Source organism: Coregonus lavaretus (genome assembly GCF_964263955.1).
Source record: "Coregonus lavaretus genome assembly, chromosome: 6".
NCBI lineage: Eukaryota > Metazoa > Chordata > Actinopteri > Salmoniformes > Salmonidae > Coregonus > Coregonus lavaretus.
In genome coordinates, this window is record NC_139993.1 from 34,526,922 (window position 1) to 34,554,712 (window position 27,791).

A 27,791-nucleotide genomic window follows, 5' to 3' on the forward strand; every position below is an offset into this window, starting at 1 on the left:
AGGAGGATGGAGATGGAGAGATGGAGGTATAATGAGGTAGTGTGGGGGGAAAGAGAGATAGGTGTGGGAGGTGGAGTGGTACGGGAGCAATGGGGGAGGATGGGAGTACCATATGAAGAAGAAGGGGAGATATAATTACAATAAAGTATGAGATGAATAGAGAGATGTTGAATGTAATATGAGAAGTGATGACAGACAAGATTGAACAGGTCAATAAAGCAATTTCACAGAAGAACCATAGAATACTCAGAACCACTGGACATCCATCCTGTGAAGCTAGATAGCCCAGTCATATGCAAGGTATCAAGAATGACACTTCTCATAAAATTACCTCATATACTTCCTGCTACAGCATCACAGTAGCATTATTAACTGAAACGTCTGGCTCTGCACAGTAACAAATTACCCAGGTTCCCAAGTGCTATTTTAAAGGCACCTGCTGTGAATAGGACTCGATCCTCCTGTAGAAGTTTCCTCTGATCCTGGCCACGGCAGTATAACTCACCACCCAGCTACAGCTCAAAAGTCAGGCGGTTCCAGCATCGTTGCTCCTGGGGCTTTGCAGGGTCATGCATGACTAAAACCTAATTGACGCCTCCCTCCTACCTTGCAGTTGCTTGGCAAAGCAGTAGACATCAAACAGCTCTTCAGGGGCCTGATTGCCGTAGTTGCGCACTCCAGGTGAGTCCTGCCTGTCGCCATAGCAACCCGGCCTGGGCGACTGGATAGGGTACCTGAGGAGAGCGAGAGAGGGAGGGAGAGGAGGGGAGCCAAAGAAAATCAGGAATTTCTCCAGAAATCTCTCGGCTGGGGGGGCGAATAGGCAATCTATATCCGGACTCCGACTGTGCAATTACTCTGAAGTACATTGATTCAAACAGCATTGAGGGTACAGCCTAAATGCTGATTAAGAGATTATGTATAGAGGCATGCAGGGGCTTATGGAGGACAACAGGAAGGAAGAAAGGCTTATTACACACTCAGTAGCTACAATCCTGCATGCGCTCGGTTTGCAACCGTTTTCGTCAGACAATGTTATAGCTAAATCCCCCATCTCAGCCTTCCATCCTGGTCGCTGATGTCTCTATTTTTACATTATTAATTGCACGTTTGCCTCCTCATTGATGTGTAGCCAAGTAGCTCTGGAGATGGACCAATTATATGTGTGCCAGGTGGGGAGGAGAGGATAGGAGAGGATAGGATGCAGTTCTCTGTCGAGGAGAAATATGCAAGCTGCTTCTCCAGTGCAATTATTGGGCAGACGTTTGAGATAGAGATGTGTCAAAATATCCACATCTTAACTGTACTACACACACTGACTATCTGTCATCAACATACATAACGGGAGGCGGCAAGCTGAAACACAAACATCAACATTAAAGGTAGTCGAGGGATAGTTGTGTCTGAAATGGCGGAGCGTGATGACAGAGCTAGCCTCTGAGATGTAAACAAGCAATTACATCCTTTGATACGAGAGATTCAGGAGTTTATGAGGGGACCATTAGTGTCAAAATACTTTGCATACCTTACTTTCTGTTGGTAATTTCATTCCCTGGTTCCTTATCTGGGCCACAGAGGCAACAGAGACATTTTGTGAAAGCTATCTAATTGCCTATCAAAGCCCTGTCATTTTTAGTTAGTCTGAAGTAAACGTATACTTTGCCACTCTTCATAAAGATGTATTACCTCTGATACTTACTCGTCAGAGATATTGCTTTACATTGTTGCAGTGTATCGTAAGTAAGTATCATAAGTAAACAATTTGTACAACCCTATAAGCACCGACCTTTCAGGGGACAGGTGCTCAAAATGAAAAAAGTGAATTATGAAAAAACATTCATAATTCATATCTTGAAATTCATAACATGACAAATGCCGCTGTAGTGGAAAAAATGTATATACTGTATGTGAGCATAGGCCTATTTATTTCTGCAACAACAAACTCACTCATCATCACCTATTGTAAGCAAGCTAGTTGCAGTGCCTCCTAAAGACATGATTGACATCGGGAAAAGAGGGTGGGGTATCAGCTGATCATTGGTGTTGATTGATGTAACTCTGCTAGTTAGCTAGCTCGATTTATTTGATTGATTGTGATTTACCTCTCTATGTCTCTCTGCCTCTCTCAGCCAACCAGACCGAATATTGATGATGATGTAGGCTAAATCAAGTGTTATCAAATGTTAATCAAATGTTATGCTGTTGTGGCATTATTTTTGATATTTAAACTAGGTAGCTAGCTACACACACTCGACCGGTGACCGCATCTCTCAAGCCATGCACGTTTGGATACCGGACGCGCGCAATCTCCGTTCCAAACAATGACAAAACATTTAAATACATTTTTTGGGGATGGATTATACCACCACCCCAAAGGGCACTTTGGAGACTGGAAGGGCAAAAGGGCATGTGCTCTGGACAAGTAGAGCCCTATCTGCGCACGTGCCTACCTATAAGGATAGTGGCCATGCTGTGGTGTGTTTTGCTGAGTCGAGCTTCATGCCCAGTCGTTTTGCCCTTACCTCACGCTCTGGTCAGAGAGCCAGCCGGCATCACAGTTGTCATACCCGTCGGCGAAGGTGGCCTGGAGCTGAGCGGGCGTGGCGATGACAGCCGAGTTCTCCAGACACACCCGCTGGGCGTCGGGGAAGGACAGGGCGTAGCGGTCGTGGGGGGCACGGTAGTGGAACACCACACCTGAGGAGAGGATGCAGAGGTGAAAACACGTAGGGCGACACCAGGGTAATATGGAGACATGGACGCACGCTTGTACGCAGGCACATTCACACACGCACGCACACACAATCTCACACTGGCACACACAGGTGCGCGCGCACAGACACACGGCTCAAACCCTACATCATCATGTACTTCAAATGTTGTATCTGTATCTGCACAGAAAGTTGGAAAACATTTATAAAACTACCTCCGAGCTCAAAGTTAATTTGCATCAGACAGGCTTATCTTTAGGGGAGAGATCTTGTCCTTGGATACAGTGGATGACAAACAGCAACAATGTTTGCTTTACTGCTTTAGCTTACAGTCCACAGCAATACTATAGCTTGTTTTCATAGCCAGAAAAGAAAACAGTGAAATAAAGAGAGATAGTCAAAGAGAGATAGATAGTGAAGGAGAAGCTAGATAGAGGAAACAAAGGAAAGAGACGAGTCCCATGCGCTCATTCCATGACCTGTGAATGGCCAGGATTCCTCTCCATTGTGCCGAGAAATGAGAAGGGAATTGCTTTTGAAGTGTCCATCTCATATTTCCCCACCAAGCTAGCATCACTAACCTCCCCCGCATGTGGGGCCACACATCAAATCCCAGTGGAGCCCACTACATGAAAGCCTGTAGACAGGGAGGCTGAGGGAGGCCGGGATACAGCTCCAAACATGGGCTCCTTTATCTTATGATGCTTTGTGCAGTATAATGACAGAAACTCCTCTGGGCGCGGGGCCAATTTGAGCAATCACGCTGCAGGCTAGTCTCGGAAAATGAGCCCGTATCCCTGTGGTATGACAGACACACCCACACTTATACACATGAAAGCACACACACACACACTGTCACGACTTCCTCCGAAGCTGCCACCTCTCCTTGTTCGGGCAGGCTTCGGCGTTCGTCGTCACTGAACTCTGTGGTTCAGAATAAATCCTGTTATTCTGTGATTTACCCTCCTGTGCCTGACTCCTTCAAATCACCTCATCACAGAATCACTCACCCAAACATGGAGTCAGCAGGAGAGGAGCACCTGCCTTGAGTCGTGGCACGGGTCTGGGCGCATTTGAATATGCTAACCAGCTTGGGAGAAGCGATGGATCGGGTTCTCCAGGTCGTCCAACGCCTGAAGAGGAGAGGACCGGATCTTTCGGGACCAGCTGAGCGACCGGATCCAGCCACCCTCACCCCAGCACCCAGAGGGATCCATATATCCGGCCGGCTCCATCGGAGCGGGAGAAGGGGTCCGCCCTCATCTCCTGCCTCTCGGGGAAAGCCCTGGAGTGGGCCAACGTGGTCTGGAGTGAAGGAGGAGCCGCGTTGGACAACTACAGGGAGTTTGCTCGCCTCTTTCGGGCCATCTTCGATCACCTGCCCGAAGGTAGAGAGGCTGGTCCACCTGAGGCAGGGGACGAGGACCGCGCAGGACTTCGTCCTAGAGTTTCGGACTCCGCCCTGGAGTTTCGGACTCTAGTGGCTGGGTCCGGGTGGAACGAGCGGGCCCTCATCGACCACTTCCGGATCGACCCCCCCCAACCCGGATCAGGAGTTGATGAAGCTGGGTGGAGCGGTGATCTGGGAGAGCGGAGGACGACAGCGCCAGTGTCACTCTCGTGGCACGACAGGACATTCTCCTGCACGCTGTTGTCAGCGTTCTTTTGGGTCTGGACGTGGCAGGCAGGGCACTCTCGCGTCACCCCAGGTGTCGAACACCCATACTCGTTCAGAGCCCTCTGCTGCGCACTGTACCCTTCACATCCACTTTCCTGATTACACAGTAGTTCCCCAGTGCTGGTTGATTCAGGTGCAGCTGGGAACTTTATGGACAGGTCATTTGCACATAGTCTAGGCATTACATTGGTTCCCCTATCCATTCCATCCCGATCCATCACTACCGTTCGTAGTGGAGGTGGATGCGTCCGAGGTAGGGATAGGCGCTGTCCTATCTCAACGCTCGGGCACGCCACCCAAGCTCCGCCCCTGTGCCTTCTTCTCCAAGAAGCTCAGCCCGGCGGAGCAGAACTACGGCGAAACACCCTTTCCTCGTCTGGACGGACCACCGTAACCTGGAGTACATCCGGGCAGCGAGGAGGCTGAACCCTCGCCAGGCCAGGTGGGCCCTATTCTTCACCCGGTTTGATTTTACACTATCATACATCCCGGGTACGAAGAACGTACAACGTGAAGGCAGACGCACTGTCATGGCTGTACGATACAGAGGAGAGGCCCATAGACAACACCCTCATACTCCCGGCCTCCTGTATTGTGGCGCCGGTAGTATGGGCGATGGACGCGGACATAGAGCGGGCGTTACGCACAGAGCCATCTCCACCTCAGTTTCCAGCTGGGCTGCAGTACGTGCCGTCTCCTGTCCGTGACCAGCTGATCTATTGGGCACACACGTCCCCCTCCTCTGGTCACCCAGGTATCGGTCATTCAGTGCGCTGCCTGACCAAAAAGTACTGGTGGCCTACCTTGGCTAAGGACGTGAGGGTGTATGTCTCCTCCTGCTCGGTGTGTGCCCAGAGTTAGTTACAGCCCTTACCAGTTCCACAACGGCCATGGTCCCACCTGTGTATTGACTTTCTCACTGATCTTCCCCTCTCTCAGGGTAACACCACCATCCTGGTCGTTGTGGACCGATTTTCAAAAGCCTGCCACCTCCTTCCTCTGCCCGGTCTCCCCATGGCCCTGCAGACTGCGGAGGCCCTGTTTACTCCTGTCTTCCGGCACTATGGGGTGCCAGAGGACATAGTGTCTGACCGGGGTCCCCAGTTTACATCCAGGGTCTGGAAGCCGTTCATGGAACTTTTGGGGGTCTCGGTCAGCCTGACCTCTGGGTTTCACCCCGAGAGTAATGGGCAGGTGGAACGGGTGAATCAGGATGTGGGTAGGTTCCTGCGGTCCTACTGCCAGGACCAGCCGGGGGAGTGGTCAGTGTTCTTGCCATGGGCAGAATATGCCCAGAACTCTCTCCACCACTCCTCCACTAACCTATCGCCCTTTCAATGTGTTTTATGTTATCAGAAGGCCAATGCTGACCGCCACTGCAGTGAGGCTCCGGTTTTGGTACCGGGTGATCGGGTCTGGCTCTCGACCCGGAAAATACCCCTACGCCTGCCATGCCAGAAGCTGAGCCCACGGTTTGTGGGGCCGTTCAAAGTCCTGAGGAGGATAAACGAGGTTACATATAGGTTATTACTCCCTCCAGATTACCGTATTAACCCCTCGTTCCATGTGGTCCGCTCCAGGAGTCTGAGGTGCGGGAGGTTCCTCCGCCCCCTCTGGACATCGAGGGGGCCCCAGCTTACTCCGTCCGTTCCATCCTGGATTCGAAGCGTCGGGTGGGGGGCATTCAGTACCTCGTGGAGTGGGAGGGGTACGGTCCGGAGGAGCGGTGCTGGGTTCCGGTGAGGGATATCCTCGATCCCTCCCTATTGCGTGATTTCCACCGTGGCCGGTGTCGGCGCGCTGCTGGAGCTGAATGTCGGGGTGGTACTGTCACGACTCTCCTTGTTCGGGCAGGCTTCGGCATTCGTCGTCACCGGCCTTCTAGCCACTGCCGCTCCTCATCTCATCATTCCATTTGTTTTGTCTTGTTTATTACACACACCTGGTTCATCAGTACCTGTATAAGTGTTCCCTCTGCCCCCTTGTCTTTGTGTGTGATTGTTTATTGTGGAGGAGAGAGAAGCTCAGTGGAGCGCCGTGTATTTTGTATCGCCGGGAATATTCCCAGTATGCCTTGTATTTTCCAGTGTGGCTGTTTTGCGCACTGGAGTGTTTTGACGTATTTCTGCGTGACTCTGTGGTTCAGAATAAATCCTGTTATTCTGTGATTTACCCTCCTGCGCCTGACTCCTTCAAATCACCTCATCACACACACACACACACACACACCCCGCTACAGCCCTCCATCCTGTTTCCATATACTGCTGTACTGTACACTCCAGCTCAACTTTGTAGCAGGAGTCGTCTCTTTCATTCAGGCTTTTCATTTCTCTTCTCCCAGGGTCTCTGTTTAGGGCTCCTTCCCGCCGAGGCTAGGAGCCAGGCCAAGCACAGAGATGCTAGCTGCTACCGTTCTGGAGCTTGGGAGACAAATGGGTTTCTGAGGAGCACCATGGGGGGGGGGTGCCCCGTCCCATTTAACAGGAGGGTCACATTTCCCACAACTACTACACTCTATTTCTACCAAGCCATAACACATACGAATCAAATCAAATGTTATTGGTCGCGTAAACATATTTTGTAGATATTATCACAGGTGCAGCGAAATGTTTCTTGCTCCAACAGTGCAGTAATACCTAACAATACAAAACAATACACATAAACAAATAAATTAATATCAGAATGAGCAATGTCAGAGTCCGGAATATAAATATATACACTGAGTATACAAAACATTAAGAACACAGACTGACAAGGTGAATCCGGGTGAAAGCTATGATCCCTTATTGATGTCATTTCAATCAGTGTAGATGAAGGGGAGGAGACAGGTTAAAGAAGGATTTTTTAAGCCGAGACAATTGAGACAGATTGTGTATGTGTGCCATTCAGAGGGTGAATGGGCAAGACAAAAACTATAAGTGCCTTTGAATGGGGTATGGTAGTAGATGCCAGGTGCATCGGTTTGTGTTGAATTGCAACACTGCTGGTTTTTTCACGCACAACAGTTTCCCGTGTGTATCAAGAATGGTCCACCACCCAAAGGTCATCCAGTCAACTTGACACAACTGTGGGAAGCATTGGAGTCAACATAGGCCAGCATCCCTGTGGAATGCTTTCAACACCTTGTAGAGTCCATGGCCCAACGAATTGAGGCTGTTCTGAGGGCATTAGGGGGTGCAACTTAATATTAGGAAGGTGTTCTTAATGTTTTGTACACTCAGTGTATGTATGTGATGGGGTGTATAGACATTATGGAAAGTATATGAATAGAAAGGGTGTGTACAGCATTAGTTATATAGGATGAGCCTTGACTAGCATACAGTATATACATATGAAGTGGGTAAAACAGTATGTAAACATTATTAAAGTGACCAGTGTTCAATGACTCTAAGTACATAGGGCAGCAGTCTCTAAGGTGCAGGGTAGAGTACCGGGTGGTAGCCGGCTAGTAACAGTGACTAAGTTCAGGGCAGGGTACTGGGCAGAGGCCGGCTAGTAGTGACTATTTAACAGTCTGATGGCCTGGAGATAGAAGCTGTTTTTCAGTCTCTTGGTCCCAGCTTTGACGCACCCGCACTGTCTCCGCCTTCTAGATGGTAGCGGAGTGAACAGGCCGTGGCTTGGGTGGCTCGGGTGGCTGAGGTCCTTGATGATCTTCTTGGCCTGGAGGGCAGGCAGTATGCCCTCAGGGATGCGTTGGGCTGACCACACCACCCTCTGGAGAACCCTGCGGTTGCGGACAGTGCAATTGCCGTACAAGGCGTTGATACAGCCCGACAGGATGCTCTCAATGGTGCATCTGTAGAAGTTTGTGAGGATCTTAGGGGCTAAGCCAAATTTCTTCAGCCTCCTGAGGTTGAAGAGGCGCTGTTGCACCTTCTTCACTACACTGTCTGTGTGGATGGACCATTCAGGTTGTCAGTGATGTGCACGCCAAGGAACTTGAAGATTTTCACCCTCCTCACTGCGGCTCCGTCGATGTGGATGGGGCATGCTCTTTCTGCTGTCTCCTGAAGTCCAGGATCAGCTCCTTCATTTTGTTGACATTGAGTGAGAGGTTATTTTCCTGGCACCACGCAGCCAGGGCCCTCACCTCCTCCCTGTAGGCGGTCTCATCGTTGTTGGTAATCAGGCCTACCACAGTTGTGTCATCTGTAAACTTGATGATTGAGTTGGAGACTTGCATGGCCACACAGTCATGGGTGAACAGGGAGTACAGGAGGGGGCTGAGAATGCACCCCTGTGGGGCCCACGTGTTGAGGATCAGCGTAGCGGAGGTATTGTTGCCTACCTTCACCACCTGGGGGCGGCTCGTCAGGAAGTCCAGGACACAGTTGCACAGGGAGGGGTTCAGACACAGGGCCCCGAGCTCAGTGATGAGCTTGGAAGGTACTATGGTGTTGAAGGCTGAGCTGTAGTCGATGAATAGCATTCTTACATAGGTATTCCTCTTGTCCAGATGGATAGGGCAGTGTGCAGTGCGATGGCGATTGAGTCATCCGTGGGTCTGTTGTGGCGGTATGGAAATTGTAGTGGGTCTAGGGTGTTGGGTAAGGTGGAGGTGATATGTTCCTTAACTAGCCTCTCACAGCACTTCATGATGACAGAAGTGAGTGATAGTGATTTAGTTCAGTTATCTTCGCTTTCTTGGGTACAGGAACAATTGTGGACATCTTGAAGCAAATGGGGACAACAGACTGGGATAGGGAGAGATTTAATATGTCCGTAAACACTCCAGCCAGCTGGTCTGCACATGCTCTGAGCACACCACTCTGCTCCAGTCTCTGGAGAGAACAGGAGAGCACAGATACTGAGATAGCTGTATATAGCTGTAGATAATAGAGTGATGCCCTTGTTGTAACACAGTAACACAGTATACAACACTAATACAGTCCTGCCTGTGCGGAAAATCGAATAGACCTACATAGCAGAGATCATCACCTGTGTGTAGATACAGTATGTCTATTTGTGGATCACCACTTAAGCCGGCCTGACATACTGTATCTCATGACTGTGGCTGACAGCGAGGATCAATGTCTGGGCTCTAATTGGGGAGACAGACAATTGACCATGCAATATGGGCCGAATGGACAGAGAGAAAACCTAATCAGGGCCTAGAACACACACAAACAAGCCTATCCTGGCCAGAATTAATATGACTGTTGAGCATGAAAAACCCTGCATCATTGCAGTTCTTGACACAAACCGGTGTGCCTGGCACCTACTACCCGTTCACTTAAATATTTTTTCTTGCCCATTCACCCTCTGTATGGCACACATACACACGTCTCAGTTGTCTCAACGCTTAAAAAACATTATTTAACCTGTCTCCTTCCCGTCATCTACACTGATTGAAGTGGATTTAACAAGTGACATCAATAAGGGATCATAGCTTTCACTGGATTCACCTGGTCAGTCTATGTCATGGAAAGAGCAGGTGTTCTTAATGTTTTGTATACTCAGTGTATATTTAACACTTGGAGGAGTTAGTATTGGGTGTTCTGCAATGTAGCGTTACTTGCAATTAACGCTAAGTCCGGGAAAATGTTTGGTGCGCTCCTAGATGGACCAACCAGTAACGGGTTTTTCTTTCTGAAGGAGGAAGGGGGTTTTATGGCGTGCTAATTGATTGGCTGGGAGGGGGGACATGGTCTCCTGAGCACCGAGCCAGGGGTCTCTACAGGAGCAATAAAGTGCTCTAACAGAGAGAATAGAGAGAAAGGAAGGAGAGAGAGGAGCTGTGGATGGAGAAAAAACACAGTCCTTAATGTCATAATCATTGAGTGAGAGAGCCACTGTCACACACACACACACACAGGCACGTACACATTCACACACACACACGGGAACACACACGCTGCATGCACACACAGACACACACACACACACACACACAGTGGCCATATCGTGTAATAATAGCGCAGCGCTATATCTGTGCTATTCTCACTGGGAGCCCATGGAGCTAGTGTACAGTATGTGGGTGAGTGAATGAGGCTACTGGGCATAATGTGGAGCTGAAGCTCAGCAGACTGCTGGCAACATTGTGTAGATCTAGGTGAGTAAAGAGCAGCACTATAAAGCCAATGCAGAGAGCAGAGTGCCACTTCCCTTTAGTCATTACTCTAATAGGCGTTTATTAAAAACAGCAAGTGACCTGGAAAAATCTGTTTCTCAGCTGAAAGATTTTCATTTGGTAATTACTATGATACTATTAGCTGATATGGCATATAATATCCACAGGACCTCACAGTGAAGAAGTGGGTGGGTTCAACATAAACTACAGCCCAGAGAACTCAATGTAACACTAGATATCAACACACTTTATTTTCTCATTAGGTCTATTTGCTTTCATGGCATGAAATGGACCTAAGCGGTGGGGTCAACGATCTGTTACTCGGTCCAGTTGGCACACATTGTCACGTTCCCCAGACCAGACATTCCCACACAGTAAACAAACCCACTGGCTTAAATACTGATTCCATTAGCAATGCCAGGTAGAGCTACAGTCAGGGTCGTGTTCATTAGGGACAAAACACTTTAAAGCGTTTTGCAATGGACAATGAAAATGGGCATTTCTTATTGGACGAGTCCAGGTTGTCTCTCCCTGTTTTGTTACGTTTACTTCCTGTTTGGTGCCTATTGAACGCGACTCAGGTGTAATGAGTATAGCAGGGGTCAGCTTTACCTGTGACCTCCAGGGGCACGGTGTCCTGTTCGTCATTGATGCCCACCACCACCTCACAGCGGTACATGCCCGAGTCACTGGAGCGCAGACTGCTGAGTGCAAGGCTGGCGTTGTAACGGTTGTCCTGGTAACCGGGCAGGGTGACACGCCCCTGGAATGCCTTCTTAACCTAAACCACAAAAAGACAGAACAGTTATGAACACACAATTAAAGCAAAATGAAGCATACAGTATGAAAGACAACAAAGATGGCAATGAAAAAGAAAAAGGACATTCCACTAAATGTTTGCTGGTCCAATTATCACAGTTGGCAGCAGAAAAGCGGAAATGTATTTAATCTTATTTTCATAGAAAGAAGAAAGGATTGTGCATCACATACTGTATAGTTACAGATTCTGCTTTTAAATAAGTTGAAGCTAAGTACTGGCTAGATGGCCCACACACTCTTCATATACGTACAACCGACATTTTGTATTCTTCCCACTTCGTCAATCTTTACCTTGACCACGTTGTACTTGGCGACCAGGATGGACTGTTCCCTCTGCCGACCGTCGTCGCCCCTCTGGCCCCACACCTTGGTCCACTTGATGCGGGGGGGCTCGTTGGTAGGGGTGGGGCGCAGGGTGAAGACACAGGGCAGCAGGACGGTGTTGGCCAGCTGCTCCCTCACCCTCTGGTGTGTCACCTTCCTCATGTTCACCACCGGGTCTGACCACACCAGGCCTGGAGAGAGGAGAGGATGAGGAGGAAGAGGAAGAGGAGGATGTGGAGGAGGAGAGATACACAGGCAGGTCTACAGTGTCAGACAATTGTTTCTGAACCGTGAATATGAAACACTGGAAATGGAGGCTAGGTCTACTACGGTATAATACAGACGCTTTTTTTATCAACGTGTTATCAAGACATGTGTGTTGGTACTGGGCTGGAAGGGGATCACTGATATACAATACTATCGCATGCTATTTTCTTTGGCATGGAGAAAGGTGGGGATCGATTCCTGTGTATCTATTGGGGGATGTGATGGATTCATCTTCTTGCTCTTGTTTAATTAGCCCTGCAATTGTAAAGTATAAAACAAGAGAATGGTCTCTATCCTCTATGACTGATTATTGGTCATTGATTCTTCAGATAAAAACATGTTCAAACATAGTGCTACAGTACAGATGGGAAGATGAAATGTCTTTTCAAAAGCCATAAATCAAACTCTGTATGAAGTCAACAGTTTGATCTGTTCTAACCTCATAGCCCATCTCCATGATTGATTATTGGACCGTTTTAATCATAACAAATGAGGGTTGTCATAAAAATAAAAATGCCACACACGCTACAACAAGGGTCTCCAACCTTTTCTAGCATGAGCTACAATTTTTTATATACCGTAGCTTTCAAACAAGCACATTCCTCTCTTCTCCTCTACCCTGCAACTCTTCCCCTGGTCCTTCGTGTACAAGATATGTGTTTTCTGTCAATATAAATAAAAGAATGGTTAATAAACAACTCTAAGGGGGCCCTATAAAATCATATTTAGTATTTTCCTGAATTCTGTTTCTCTTTCCTGTTTTTTATTACTCCCCAACGGGCTCGGGAGAGGCGAAGGTTGAGTCATGCGTCCTCCGAAACATGACCCGCCAAACCATACTTCTTAACACCCGCTCGCTTAACCCGGAAGCCAGCTGCACCAAGTTAATTGCGCATCTAGCAAGAGAGGAATGGGTCGGCCTAGCGATGTTTCTGCTGTTAGGTCTACTGCTTCAGAACATGTCATGGCAGAGTTTGGAAAACAATCACCACCCAATTGATACAAATAATCATGATATACAGTGGGTATAGAAAGTCACCACCCCCTTTCAAAATGTTCACCTTTTGTTGCCTTACAGCCTGAAATGAAAACACATAAAATCAGACTTTTTCCGTCTTTATTTACACACAGTAACCCACAATATCCAAGTTTTTTTTTTTTTTTTTTTATAAAAAAATAATCTGAAAATTAATCACAATTAAAACAGTAAAATACCCTATTTGGTTAAGTGAACACCCCCCTAGTTAATACTTGGTGGAACCACCTTTTGCTTGAATTACAGCCATGAGTCTCTTTGAATACGTCTCTACTAACTTTGCACTCCTAGACTGCGCAATATTTGCCCATTCTTCCTTGCAGAATTGTTCAAGCTCAGTCAAATTGCATGGTGACCGCTCATGGACTGCACTCCAAGTCATTCCACAGATTCTCGGGGCTCCGACTAGGCCACTCAAGGACATTAACCTTCTTGTCCTTGAGCCACTGTACGGTTGCTTTGGCGGTGTGCTTTGGGTCATTGTCATGTTGAAACGTGAACCATCTTCCCATTTTCAACTTCCTGGCAGAGGGCTGCAGGTTCTCCTCAAGAACCTGTCAGTATTTTGCACTGTCCATTTTCCCTTCTATCCTGACAAGTGCTCCAGTCCCAGCTGAAGAGAAACACCCCAACAACAGGATGCTGCCACCGCATTGCTTTACTATAGGCATGGTGTTCTTTGGGTGGAAAGATGTATTGGGTTTTCGCCAGACATATCGTTTTGCATTCAGGCCAAAAAGTTCAATTTTGGTCTCATCTGACCACAGCACCTTTTGCCACTTGGCACACGGAATCTACAATGTGCTTTTTGGCAAAGCTCAAACAAGACTTGATGTGGCTTTTTTTGAGGAGTGTTTTTTTTCTTGCCACCCTCCCATAGAGGCCAGATTTGTGGAGTGCTTCTGATATTGTGGTCACATACACACATTGACCAGTCTTTGCCACAAAGGCCTGAAGCTCCTTCAAAGTCGCCATTGGCTTCTTGGTGGCCTCTCTGATCAGTCTCCTCCTTGCCCGGTCATCCAGTTTGGAGGGACGGCCTGATCTATGCAGGGTCTGGGTGGTGCCATACGCCTTCCACTTCTTAATAATGGTCTTAACTGTGCTCCGAGGGATAGACAAAGCCTTTGAAATATTTTTATATCCATCCCCTGACTTGTGCCTTTCCACAACTTTATCTCGTAGATCTTTTGAAAGTACCTTTCCGCCCATAGTGGATTCTTTGCTTTGAATTGCGCTACTAAGCAGTGGAGTCCTCTATGAACAACTGATTTTATTCTGAACTAATCAAAGTCACTACAATTGATCACAGATGGAAGCCAATTAGCTTGATTTGTGATCTGGAAGGTGGTTGGTTATACCTCAGAAAGTTTGCAATTGCAATTCTAAGGGGGGGGGGTGTTCACTTATCCAAATAGGGTATTTTACTGTTTTACTTTTAATTAATTTTCAGAGTTTTTTAGATTTTCAAAAAAATAGATATTGTGGGTTACTGTGTGTAAATAAAGCCGGATTTTATGTCTTTCATTTCAGGCTGTAAGGCGACAAAAGGTGAACATTTTGAAAGGGGGTGGTGACTTTCTATACCCACTGTAGTTCTGTCAGGTAAGCCTACTTTGCATTTAATTGAGAAGGTTTTGGAGGAAAGTCTTGGCATCGCTAACTGGCTACATTTAGAGTGATAAACAAACAAAGAAGACAGAGGGGCAATATTGCTGGAAAATAATTGGCAGATATTGTGTTACGTTTGGCTTTTAAGCCAACAGTGGTTAACCAAGGGTGGGATAATGTGTGCTTTGATTGGATAGAACCCAGGAGCTTTATGTTTATGACAGTTTGCGATGGAACACATGATAAAATGCATGTACTTTCAGAATTGATTGGCGAGCTGCTCATTGGTGGGCTCTGCATTACTTGTAGCTCACTTGTAACTTCTACCCGTTGGAGACCCCTGCTCTACAGTCACGTAGGATAGAGATATAGACTGTATCTCTATCCGTTCATACAGTTCACCTTATTATAAATGAGGCTTACATTGTAAGCTACTGGCTTTTTTTCTCTCCTGCACTCCTCCTCCCTCCATCCTTCCCCTGCTCCTCCTGAGACCATTCCCAGCCCATAGTCATTAGGTCATGTGGTAGTGTGTTGGGATGTGGAAGTATCGACAACATCAGCCACCAGTGCCTGGGAAGGCCAGCAGGGAATACAGGCACACACACACTCTCCCCCAGACTTAAAAGCCCTCCTTAGTATAAAAACGTTCAATCAGCAACTCACTCACTGGGGGACCTCTCTTATAAGAGCATTAATTAATAACAGCATTGAGATCTATCAGATAGGCTGTATCGTTTGAGTGGAACCAGGAGAGAAATGCTAAAACTCTCTTATTTCTTTCTCGATTGCCCAGGCAGCAGTGGGGAAACATAGACTGCTAGTGTCACGTTGTTATGAATGTAGAGGGGGAAGGAAGGAAAGAAAGAGAGCGAGAGAACTGGAGGCAGTGGTTGATGGTAGGAAGTAGGGGGAAATGAGGGTATTGATTTATTTTCATTACTATCCGTTTCCTCTACACCTGCAGTGTGTCGACTCGCTCCCCGCTCCTATTTCATCTGATTAGATTTCATGTAAAGTGTGGCGGAGCAGGGTTGTGGCGTCGCCGCTGGTGGAATGTGTCTCTCCTGGCTGTCTCCACAGTAATTAAGTAGCTGATTGGAAGAGCGATGCTTCCCGAGATCGTCACAGACACGCCGTTGTGCTTTTCTCTCTCCCTTCCCTTCTCTTTCCTTTCTCATTCCCTTCTTCATACGACCACCAGGCCACAGAAGCTTTTTATTTTTGCCTCTGTTCATTTATTTGGTTTTCTTCTGACAATCTATTTTTCTTCCGTTTCCCTTTTTGAAACCTGGCTTGATGTTTTCGCTCGGCTTCAGCTAGCAATTTCATTACATTCAGTCTGTGACGGCAATTCAATTTGCCCTCTGTTGCCTCATTTTCGATTCCCATTGAATTATGCCCAATGCCGGATGGATAAGAGTGGTGTGTGTATGTGTGTGCCCTCCCCTCACAGCCCAACCGTTACCCTTGGCCTGGCATTCAGCCCCAACCCCTGCTTGAGAACATCTCATCTCTAATTCACTATTCATGGTACCCTAAATACACACATGCTACTCACACACATACACACGCGCGCTTTTGTGGGAATATATCATTTTTCTGGCTGATGGTTTATTGTGTCTTTGAGCACGCCAGAGCACACAAATAGCAGACGAGACATGTGAATAGCTGTCAGTGCTCGTTGCTACATGCTTTATATGCTTTACCCGTGGCTTCCTAAGAGGCTGACTGCCACTTGGCGAAGAGCTTAACATTAGCTCCTCTCCATCTGTCTGTGTGTGACATGCTCAACACTCCAAGACGCCCACGGTGCTGTGTTTGACTCCCTCACCTAGCTGATCTATTCTAAACTGTGTCGCTGGCGCTGCATCCGACGGCATGAAAGGTGATTCATGTTTAAAAAGGCCTTTTTCTTTCAGCACACTCAAGTGATGCTCCGCCTGCCTAAAGAGCTGTGACCTGTGAGGAAAACATGGCCATCTCTTTTCAAAGAGGGGCGTTTAATGGGGCTAGGAAATATCAACACGAGCTCAAGATGGAAACAGAACTTTGTGAACTACAGGTTTTATACTGACCATCTTTGTGTGGCTGTGTGCTGCAGAAGGGGCTTTAAACCATATCTATTATGAGACAGATTTGATTACCAGTATGTTACGAAGTCAACAAGGTTACAAGGAATTTCCAGAGATTTCTGTGGCACTGAAGACAATTGACCATATCAGGAGTGTCATATGGGTCATTCTCGGTTCCTGAGACAGAATGTTCCGGTAGGTACAGTTTCTCCGTGTTACATATGAGACCGTCCACATTCTGAGTACAGAATGTAATGTGCTTCAGTCTGTCAGGGAAAATGGTGGCACTTCTGAACTTTGTTCATTTGGTAGCAGCAGCCCAATTTCCTCTTTCCACAGAGGGGAGTAACGCAGTAAAAAGGGGGACCTAGTGAATGACCTGCAGAGAGCTGGGACCAAAGTAACAAAGCCTACCATCAGTAACACACTACGCCGCCAGGGACTCAAATCCGCAGTGCCAGACGTGTCTCCCTGCTTAAGCCAGTATATGTCCAGGCCCGTCTGAAGATTGCTAGAGTGCATTTGGATGATCCAGAAGAGGATTGGGAGAATGTCATATGGTCAGATGAAACCAAAATAGAACTTTTTGGTAAAAACTCAACTCGTCGTGTTTGGAGGACAAAGAATGCTGAGTTGCATCCAAGGAACACCATACCTACTGTGAAGCATGGGGGTGGAAACATCATGCTTTGGGGCTGTTTTTCTGCAAAAGGGACCAGGACGACTGATCCGTGTAAAGAAAAGAATGAATGGGGCTATGTATCGTGAGATTTTGAGTGAAAACCTCCTTCCATCAGCAAGGGCATTGAAGATGAAACGTGGCTGGGTCTTTCAGCATGACAATGATCCCAAACACACCGCCCGGGCAACGAAGGAGTGGCTTCGTAAGAAGCATTTCAAGGTCCTGGAGTGGCCTAGCCAGTCTCCAGATCTCAACCCCATAGAAAATCTTTGGAGGGAGTTGAAAGTCCGTGTTGCCCAGCGACAGCCCCAAAACATCACTGCTCTAGAGGAGATCTGCATGGAGGAATGGGCCAAAATACCAGCAACAGTGTGTGAAAACCTTGTGAAGACTTACAGAAAACGTTTGACCTGTGTCATTGCCAACAAAGGGTATATAACAAAGTATTGAGAAACTTTTGTTATTGACCAAATACCTATTTTCCACCATAATTTGCAAATAAATTCATAAAAAATCCTACAATGTGATTTTCTGGATTTTTTTTCTCATTTTGTCTGTCATAGTTGACGTGTACCTATGATGAAAATTACAGGCCTCTCATCTTTTTAAGTGGGAGAACTTGCACAATTGGTGGCTGACTAAACACTTTTTCCCCCACTGTATAAAGTGTCTCTACTCTGGCAGCATAAGAGGCAGAGATGGGGAAATGTTGGTTCTCTCAGGCTCAGTGGAGTGAGTCAGCAGGCCTGAGGGGACACACATACACGCTCTTCTCCTCCCTTTCCTCTACCTCCCACAGGGAAGTGGCACTCATCAGTGTGTTTACTGCACACACATACACACACTGTCCCCAAGGACTATCGCGTTGCAATTTCTGGGCCACCTCGCCTATAGCTGGGGTAAATGTAATACAGCCAAACGTATGTTTAAGCTGAGAAGCACCGATAATGCTCCAGCTGTATAATCATGAGGCATGACAGTGTTTGCCAAACCCTGTTCCACTTTCCACTTGGCCATTACCATTGTGTTGCCCGTGTCCCCACAGCACCCAAACAAATGTGCAGTGAATTAAGTTAAGTTGTAACCACTGTTCTCTTTCTGTCAACTTCGTTTTGTACAAATGTGTTTCTTTGTTTCTCTTCCCTTACCCAGATTGTATTTAGTTTCTACCCCGACCGCAACAATTTGTGACACGAAATCCAAATGCAGATACACTTCTTAAAAATCCAAATGTCTGCTTAAAGCAAAGGAAAGCGATAAAAAATGTCTCTATTCCTACATGGTTAAATAATGAATGTAAGCGCTGTGGCCCCATCGCAGTAGATATACCAAATCTGCATTTAGATGGAAATGTTTTTACAAGCAGAACCCCTTTGAGACCCTCCTTTGTTTGGAAATCCGCCTGTTTTTCATTTGACTTTTTCATCTAAATGAGGCCCAATCATAGACTGCCTAACCTGTGGAGGAGAGGAGCGAGGGAAGAGGCGAGGCAAAAGAGGACTGAGCGAAGAGAGCGCAAGAGCGAACGAGAGCATGAGGCGGAGAGACAGGGAGAGAGGAACATGTCTCTCGGTCTCTCTTCTTGTGCTGAATCACACAACATGACTTTCTGATCTGTGATTGTCAACTTGGTCACATTTGTCATCTTCATTTTTTTGAGCGGCAGGAAATTATCAACTGGAGGCAGAAAGAAGCCTTTATCTGCCTCGAGCAGAGAGAGGCTGTTAATGCATTCTTCCACAGTCATAAGTGCACAATGGCCGACATCTCTCTTTTCTCTCCCTCTCCGCCAGGTCTTACCTGTAACGAGCTTCTCAATGATAAAGGCCCCATTGTCTCTATTAGACCAGCAACACGGCTCTGAACTGATCAAGTGCATCATTGGCATTGACTAACGATGTGTCCGGTGTTTGCTTTGTCATAAATCAAGAAACATCTTCTGTCTGAGCTTTCTCTCTCTCTCTCTCTGTCAGGTGTCGAGATCACAGGAAGTTTTGCTCAAGAGCAGTTTGTCAGGATGAAAACGATGTTAGAGTTATTCTAGGGGTAACTGGAGGGCCTGTATGAGAGTTTGCACTCTGGCTAAAAGGAAAGGTGACCGGTGTGTAGGATATAAAATAGAGAGAGTTCAAAAGGTACTCTCACACTTTTGTACAACACTTATGAAGGCATAAGGCTGAACCTTATGCTCTTTTTTGTTTTATTTTTAGCACTTTGCACTCTCACCCTTTGTATTCTTTCGACCATGGATTAAATTAAGTATATTATCTTTGCATCTCGGTGTCACGTCTCCTCCCGTTGCTCCCCTCCGGCGCTCTGATTCGCCGGTCTACTGAGTCACCGGTCTGAGCGCACCACCTCGGCAACACCGGAATGGAAACCCAACGCACCCTAATCACCTCCAGCGCACCTGCACCTTATCATCTCATCACCACCCCTATATAGCCCTGGACTGTTCAGTGTTGTGTTGTGTGTGATTGTTAGTGTCATGTCGTGTACTCGCTCGTTGTTGTTCTCTTGCTCAGTGTTAAGTAAACCTTTACATTGTTGATTCCTGCGTCCTACCACTTCGTATCCTCAGTACTCGTCACACTCGGCTTGGTTTGAGTGCGAGTACCTTTTTAAATCTTTAATGTTGCTTACCATGAACTGTTGTGTGATAGAGACTGCCACAAGTTCTTATTTAGAATGTGCTAACAAAACTGTTTATCCGTTTCTTTTTTATATAAACGCCTGGGTCTATCTACAATACATACAGGGACAAGTACTTGAACAACCCTCATCATGCTCTTCTAAGGAAAGAGAGAACAATAGGCATACAAGAGAGAGGGAAAGAGAGTGAGAGAAAAAGAGCGAGACAGATAGATAGAGAGAGAAAGAAAGAAAAAAAGAGAGATACAGAGAGAAAGAAAAGAGAGAGAGAGGGGGGGGGGGGTGTTGAAGGTGTTATCTTGCAGATGCTAACTCCCCCAAACCAGCCCTAATGATAACCATGGCAACAGAGACACCACAAGCTGAGACCTGGAGGTGGGGTTTTAGGGGAAAACACATCCTCTGTCTTTCAATGCAGGTTGGAATTTATTGTCATGAATCTTGCCCTGGAGGCAGCTCTTCAGAGTGGTCCCCAACTGGCACAGCCACAAAATCAGATTATAAACCTAACCCTAACCTAAACCACACTCCCCTACCCTAACCTTAAATTAAGACCAAAAAGCACAGTTTAGAATTTTTACAATTCAGCCAATTCTGACTTTGCAGCTGGCCCAACTAGTGTAAAATCGCTCAGTTCTGCCTGCAGGGCAAGAATCATGACAATAAACGTCTGTAGGTTTGTAATCTAAATGGAATAAGGGGGAGTCGCTTTTTGACAGAACACCACCGCCTCTCTACCCCCTCCGCTCCACTCCTTCATCCCTCCACCCCACTCCTCCGGCCTGCTACCTCTCCTGCAGTCAGAGCTGCCCACCTGACAGTAGATTAAACTACTGTGTGTGTGTGTGTGTGTGTGTGTGTGTATGTGTGTGTGTGTGTGTGTGTATGTGTGTGTGTGTGTGTGTTTGTGTTGTAGCAAGTGCACAGTGGGCCTCCCACATGCTGGTACTCTCTCGCATAAAATCTTCTCTCTGGGACCCAATCCCCTCCTCCTTCCTCTTCTCCTCTCCCCCCTCCTCTAGCTATGAATAATAACCATGCCCGGCGATAGGGGCCTGCGTCTGTGACCTGTCCCAGCCCTGTCCCATCCAGCCACATGTCGGTTTAGTGCCACTCGGAAGCTGCTGGCGTGACAAATGCCCGCGCCCTGTGTGGCGTAATGATACATTTATATGAAATGGCACAGGGCCCAGTTCCCCACGTCCCCCCGTCCTCATCTCTGACCCGTCGAACAAACACATTCACCAGAGGAGCTTTTCATGCCAGCCACCCATCTGTGCCCACTGCCCCCTGCCTCCCTCTGTCTCCCTCCATCACCCATTTCCATATTCACTCACCTGAAAAGGAGGAAGTTAGAAAAGGGGGTGGGGCAGAATGCATATTTTTGCACGACAGACATAGAGGCTAATGCGTGTTAGTAAGAAATTGGGCATATGACCCGAGGGAGGTACTTTATTGTGCTTATGCTATGTGTGACTGCTGAGCTTCTTGGGATACATAACATGCAGGCTATTACAACTACAATAACTGCCATTACACCTATGTACACACACACACACAAAAACACTCAATCTGCTTCAGTCACGTCTCTCGTGCTGAGGGAGTAGCTTGCTGAGTCACAGGCCCACAAGCCTTGGTGTTCCTCAGGCCTCACAATGCTCTGCTGTTTATCTTGACATAAGGCAGAACAATGGTGTGCAGATGGCAGCAGACGGAGCAGGGAGACAGGCGGGCACAGGGGGCATGGAGGGAGCACAGAGGCGCTTTGGTCTGGGTTCCCTCCTGGTAGGACTGTGGATGCAGTCCTACCAGGAGACCCTTCCAGACCCTGCACTCTGGATAATGCATGGGTGTGTGTGTGCAGTGTGTGTGTGTATATGCTTGTGTGTGTGTGTGTGTGTGTGTGTGTGTGTATGCCACTGTTTTACCACTGTCCTGGGTCTCTCATGTAGGGGCTGTGAGTGTGTGTACATGGCTACTCCAGCCCCTGCAGACCCCTGCACTGGCCAGATAAGACTCTCTGAGTAGGACTGGTCCAGGATCAGCTGTTGTCTGCAGGGAGACACTCTAATCCCTGACAGCTCATGATGTCAGACCTGCCAAAGTGTTCTCAAGGAGAATGAGAGAAACACGCACTGACACATAGTCAGAGGGTAAAAAAGACCTTACCCAGGCATCTTCCAAACGATTGCCTGACTTAAGAGTGATGATGGTGGAGGACTAAATTGTCCTGCCAAATGACTGCTCTTGTTGTAATGAGCAGGGACAGCTCTGACACACTGACACACAGCATAGCACTCAGGAATTCACATCCGGTCATAGAGCAAAACATATTATATTTGACTAAAATCGATGCCACTCCATTTAGTATGATATGTAACTTCACACAATGCGCCGAATACAACAGGTGTAGACTTACCTTGAAATGCTTACTTACGAGCCCATTCCCAACAATGCAGAGTTAAAAAGTAAGACAAATATTTGAGAAATAAAAAAGGAAATAGTAACACAATAAAAACAATAACGAGGCTATATACAAGGAGTACCAGTACCGAGTCAATGTGCAGGGTACGAGGTAGTTGAGGTAATTGAGGTAATACAGTATGTACATGTGGGTAGGGGTAAAAGTGACTAGGCAATCAGGATATATAATAAACAGAGTAGCAGCAGCGTATGTGAAGTGTGTCTGTGTGAGTGTGTGTGTGTGTGGCGTCAATATGCATGTGTGTGTGTTTTGTGTGTGTGTGTGTGTGTGTGAGCGTATGTAGTGTGTGTGTGTGTCACGATCGTCGAAGGAGGAGGACCAAGGTGCAGCGTTGAAGGTGAACATATTTTATTTAATAGAGTAATCACCCGAACAAAACAACAAACGATAACGTGACGTCCTAGGTATAACACAACCAACACGGAACAAGATCCCACAACTACTGTGGGAAAACAGCCTGTGTAAATGTGGTTCCCAATCAGAGACAACCAGCAACAGCTGACACTCGTTGCCTCTGATTGAGAACCACTCTGGCCAACATAGAAATAGAACAACTAGATACATAACATAGAACACAAAACACATAGAATCTACACACCCTGGCTCAACATATAGAGTCCCCAGAACCAGGGTGTGACAGTGTGTATGTGTTGGAGAGTCAATGTAGTATGTGTGAGTCTGTGGGTAGAGTCTAGTGAGCCAGTGCAAGAGAGTCAGTGCAAAAAAATTAAGATACAACAATAAATAATAAAGGGGCCAATGTAAATAGTCCAGGTAGCCACTTGGTGCTCCAGTAACGCTTGCCGTGCGGTAGCAGAGAGAACAGTCTATGACTTGGGTGGCTGGAGTCTTTGAGTTCAGCCCCAGTGATGTACTGGGGCCGTACACACCACCCTCTGTAGCTCCTTGCGGTCAGATGCCGAGCAGTTGCCATACAAAGCAGTGATGCAGCCAGTCAAGAGGCTCTCAATGGTGCAGCTGTATACGTTTCTGAGGATCCGAGGGCCCATGCCAAATCCTTTCAGCCTCCTGAAGGGGAAGAGGCGTTGTCGTGCCCTCTTCACGACTGTGTTGGTGTGTTTAGACCATGATAGGTCCTTAGTGATGTGGACCCCGAGAACTTGAAGCTCTCGACCCGCTCCACTACAGCCCTGTCGATGTGAATATCGGTGTGTTCGGCCCTCCATTTCCTTTAGTCCACGATAAGCTCATTTGTCTTGCCCACGTTCAGGGAGAGGTTGTTGTCCTGGCACCACACTGAGCACGGACCCCTGAGAGGCCCCCTTGTTGAGGGCCAGCGTGGTGGATGTGTTGTTGCCCACGCTCACCACCTGGGGGCGGACTGTCAGGAAGTCCAGGATTCAGTTGCAGAGGGAGTTGTTTGGTCCCAGAGTCCTTAGCTTAGTGATGAACTTGGAGGGCACTATGGTGTTGAACGCTGAGCTGTAGTCAATGAACAGCATTCTCATGTAGGTGTTCCTTTGTCCAGGTGGGAAAGGGCAGTGTGGAGTGCAATAGAGATTGCGTCATCTGTGGATCTGTTGGGGCGGTATGTGAATTGGAGTGGGTCCAGGGTTTCTGGGATGATGGCATTGATGTGAGCCATGACCAGCCTTTCAAAGCTACAGATGTGAGTGCTACGGGGCTGTAGTCATTTAGACAAGTTACCTTGGCGTTATTGGGCACAGGGACTATGGTGGTTTGCTTGAAACATGTAGGTATTACAGACTGGGTCAGGGAGAGGTTGAACATGTCAGTGAAGACACTTGCCAGGTGGTCAGCGCATGCTCTGAGTACGCATCCTGGTAATCCGTCTGTAACCTTTCTCACATCGGCTACAGAGAGTATGATCATACAGTCATCCGTAACAGCTGGTGCTGTCACACATGGTTGAGTGTTGCTTGCCTTGAAGCGAGCATATAAGGCATTTAGCTCGTCTGGTAGGCTCATGTTACTTGGCAGCTCTCACCTGGATTTCCCTTTGTAATCTGTGATAGTTTGCAAGCCCTGCCACAGCGTCAAAGCCAGTGTAGTATGATTCGATCTTAGTCCTGTATTGACGCATTGCCTGTTTTATGGTTTGTCTAGCATTTTGCCCCATCCTAAATTGGTTTAGACATGATTATTTTGCCCCCTGCCTGAGTATAGAGAGCAATATGGTGTCTCCTAATGCCCTGGAAGAGGTGGTCTTCACTAATATATCCCTTCAACAATGTAAACTACGCTTTGGTACTATTATTGCACACACAATTTCTATTTGGCGCAAAATTGTAAAACAATGTAACTGGGAATGAAAATGGCCCATACTCCAATGTTTCACAATAATGGCTTGCGATCTGGAGGGCGGCCTTTTGCATCCCCTCAATGGTCCAAATGTGGAATCCGTACCCTTACAGATATCATGGACATAAATGGTTTGAGAACATTCCAAAATTTGAAAGATACATACACATTACCAGGCAACTCCTTTTTTCTATATTTACAATTTAGGTCAGCTATGCTGGCCTATGGAGTCCCTTGGGAAACCCAACTACCAAACCATTCAATGATGGGATTTATAAATCAATTATCTGGGTTCCCGAAAGGACTGACCTTTATAATATATAAACAACTTTTGGAAAGCTCATATTCTGAGCTAGCCATTAAAAAAGTTTGGTCCACAGATCTAATGGCATCTGAACAACCCTTTAACTGGAACTGAATAGGGAAAAATATGACCTTGGCATCCCGTAATCAACTTATACATTTTAAGTTCATTCACAGACTGTATTTAACACCAAGGAGACGTTTTACGATGATATTGACTCCAACTCCCAAGGCATCCGCATGCTTCTCAGCCTAAATAGTTCGGAACAGTTCGTGCATATATTATGACAACATTTTGTGACGTTTTTGTTCATTTTGGTCTTCGGCAAAGGTTTTTTCGGTTGTTCGTGCACACTACATTTTTTCTCGCGGCAATCCAAAGTCAGAAGCTGAAGTCTACACCCCTTCATCAGTGATTCATCACAGAGCTCTGTGTATGATGGGGCGAAATGCTAGTGCGTGGAAATACAATTAAAACTTTGGTACGGATAGTATTATATTTTAATACTTTAAAAAGTACTATATTTTACTAAATCCGGGACACTCAAATTAGTATGATATGTTACAGTAGGGATTCTTCAATGAAGTGTTTGTTGTCATTCAACGAGAGACAAATCGTTTTCATGCAAATTTTTTCACTTCAGAAATACTGCACCAAACATCTTAGTATACTACCTATTGCATCTCAAAATGTACAAACAGTACTATTGCCAATTTTTTCTCATTTTTCAAGCGAAGATCTTTTAAGGGAGTATACGAGCACACTAGCCGAGTTTCACCTAGCCGAGTTTGGCTAGGCACCAGCCGAACTGAATAATGTTGACGCCTTAAATCAGGTAGGCACATTCCTTCACATGATGTATGAGTACCCTGCAGGTAGCCCTTTCCTGCAGTCAATGACCAAAAGGCTCCATGGGTTGAATGATAATATATTTCATCATTTCATCATTAATAAAGATTATTTCAAAAAACATGATGAAAATTCGGTGTTTCTATGTCAAACAGTTTTGTTATATTTCAGTCTTCTGTGATGTATATAAAGTGTAATAATGTGATGCAAACTCAAAATGTAATACATTTCAACTCTATATCTGACATGATACAGGTGTCTTCTTTTTTTTAAGACCATAACCATGTACGTGAGGTGTATACTTTTGTTTCAAAGTAGATTTGTTTAAGACTACCAAGAATCACTCTGTGTGACCCTGATTTAGCCCACTGCAGTAAAAGGTGAAATACTTCTGGGGAAAAGTTACAAAATTCATTTAGAAGTGCATGAATTTATATAGTCAATGCTTTCCATCTACTATATTACATAATTAATATCTCAATCAATCAGAGAAGATTACTCCTAGCAGGCAGCACTGCTGCAGCCTCCTTACTCTGTCCCATTTAACCAGTGGATCCAGTTACTATTAGAAGTTATAACATTAGAATGATCAACAGCGAGAAATAATGTTGTTAGTGAAGGAACAATTGAGGCCTGGACAAATATACTTGACTCTGTAAAGAACAATTTCAGATAAAGCCCCACACATACAAACCAATTATATACAGTAGTGGAGTGGAGTGTATGCGCAGTATACCCACTTATTTTTCAGTGGACATTGCGTATACGCACTTCTCAATCCCCACTGATACGTACAGTGATTTCTAAAAGTATTCAGACCCCTTGACTTTTTCCACATTTTGGTACGTTACAGCCTTATTCTAAAATGGAATAAATCGTTTTTTTCCCCTCATCAATCTACACACAATACCCTGCACCTTAGAGGCTGATGCCCTTTATACATAGACATGGAATCACTGGCCATTTTAATAATGGAACACTAGTCACTTGAATAATGTTTACATACTGCTTTACTCATCTCATATGTATATACTGTATTCTATTCTACTGTATTTAGTCAATGCCACTCCAACATTGCTTGTCCTAGTATTTATGCATTTCTTAATTCCATTCTTTTACTTTTAGATGTGTGTATTGTTGTTCATTGTTAGATACTACTGCACTGTTGGAGCTAGGAACACAAGCATTTCTCTACACCCGCAATAACATCTGCTAAATATGTGTATGTGACCAATAAAAATTGCTATGATTTGAATGACAAAGCAAAAACAGGTTTTTAGATTTTTTTGCAATTTTGTATTTGTTTTTAAATGGAAATATCACATTTACATAAGTATTCAGACCCTTTACTCAGTACTTTGTATAATCACCTTTGGCAGCGAATACAGCCTCGAGTCTTCTTGGGTATGATGCTACAAGCTTGGCACACCTGTTTTTGGGGAGTTTCTCTGTCAGGTTGGATGGGCAGCGTAGCTGCACAGCTATTTTCAGGTCTCTCCAGAGATGTTCGATCAGGTTCAAGTCTGGGATCTGGCTGGGCCACTCAAGGACATTCAGAGACTTGTCCCGAAGCCACTCATGCATTGCCTTGGCTGTGTGCTTAGGGTTGTTGTCCTGTTGGAAGGTGAACCTTCGCCCCAGTCTGAGGTCCCGAGCGCTCTGGAGCAGGTTTTCATCAAGGATCTCTCTGTACTTTGCTCCATTCATCTTTCCCTCGATCCTGACTAGTCTCCCAGTCCCTGCCGCTGAAAAACATCCCCACAGCATGATGCTGCCACCACCATGCTTCACAGTAGAGATGGTGCCAGGTTTCCTCCAGACATGACGCTTGGCATTCAGGCCAAAGAGTTCAATCTTGGTTTCATCAGACCAGATAATCTTGTTTCTCATGGTCTGAAGGTCCTTTAGGTTCCTTTTGGCAAACTCCAAGCGGTCTGTCATG

At 46.3% G+C, this 27,791-nt stretch overlaps 1 protein-coding gene across 1 annotated transcript in view; it reads right to left on the minus strand.

The window, feature by feature from the left end:
• The window catches only part of LOC311131028 (uncharacterized protein), a gene marked incomplete at both ends in the record, with an annotated part of 129,038 nt that overhangs the window by 92,526 nt on the left and 8,721 nt on the right, over positions 1-27,791 (minus strand). The window contains 4 exons of the mRNA XM_084163853.1: positions 607-734; positions 2,523-2,697; positions 11,075-11,243; positions 11,573-11,796. Coding sequence (XP_084019979.1) covers positions 607-734; positions 2,523-2,697; positions 11,075-11,243; positions 11,573-11,796 — 696 coding nt within the window. The remainder of the gene's footprint in view (positions 1-606; positions 735-2,522; positions 2,698-11,074; positions 11,244-11,572; positions 11,797-27,791) is intronic.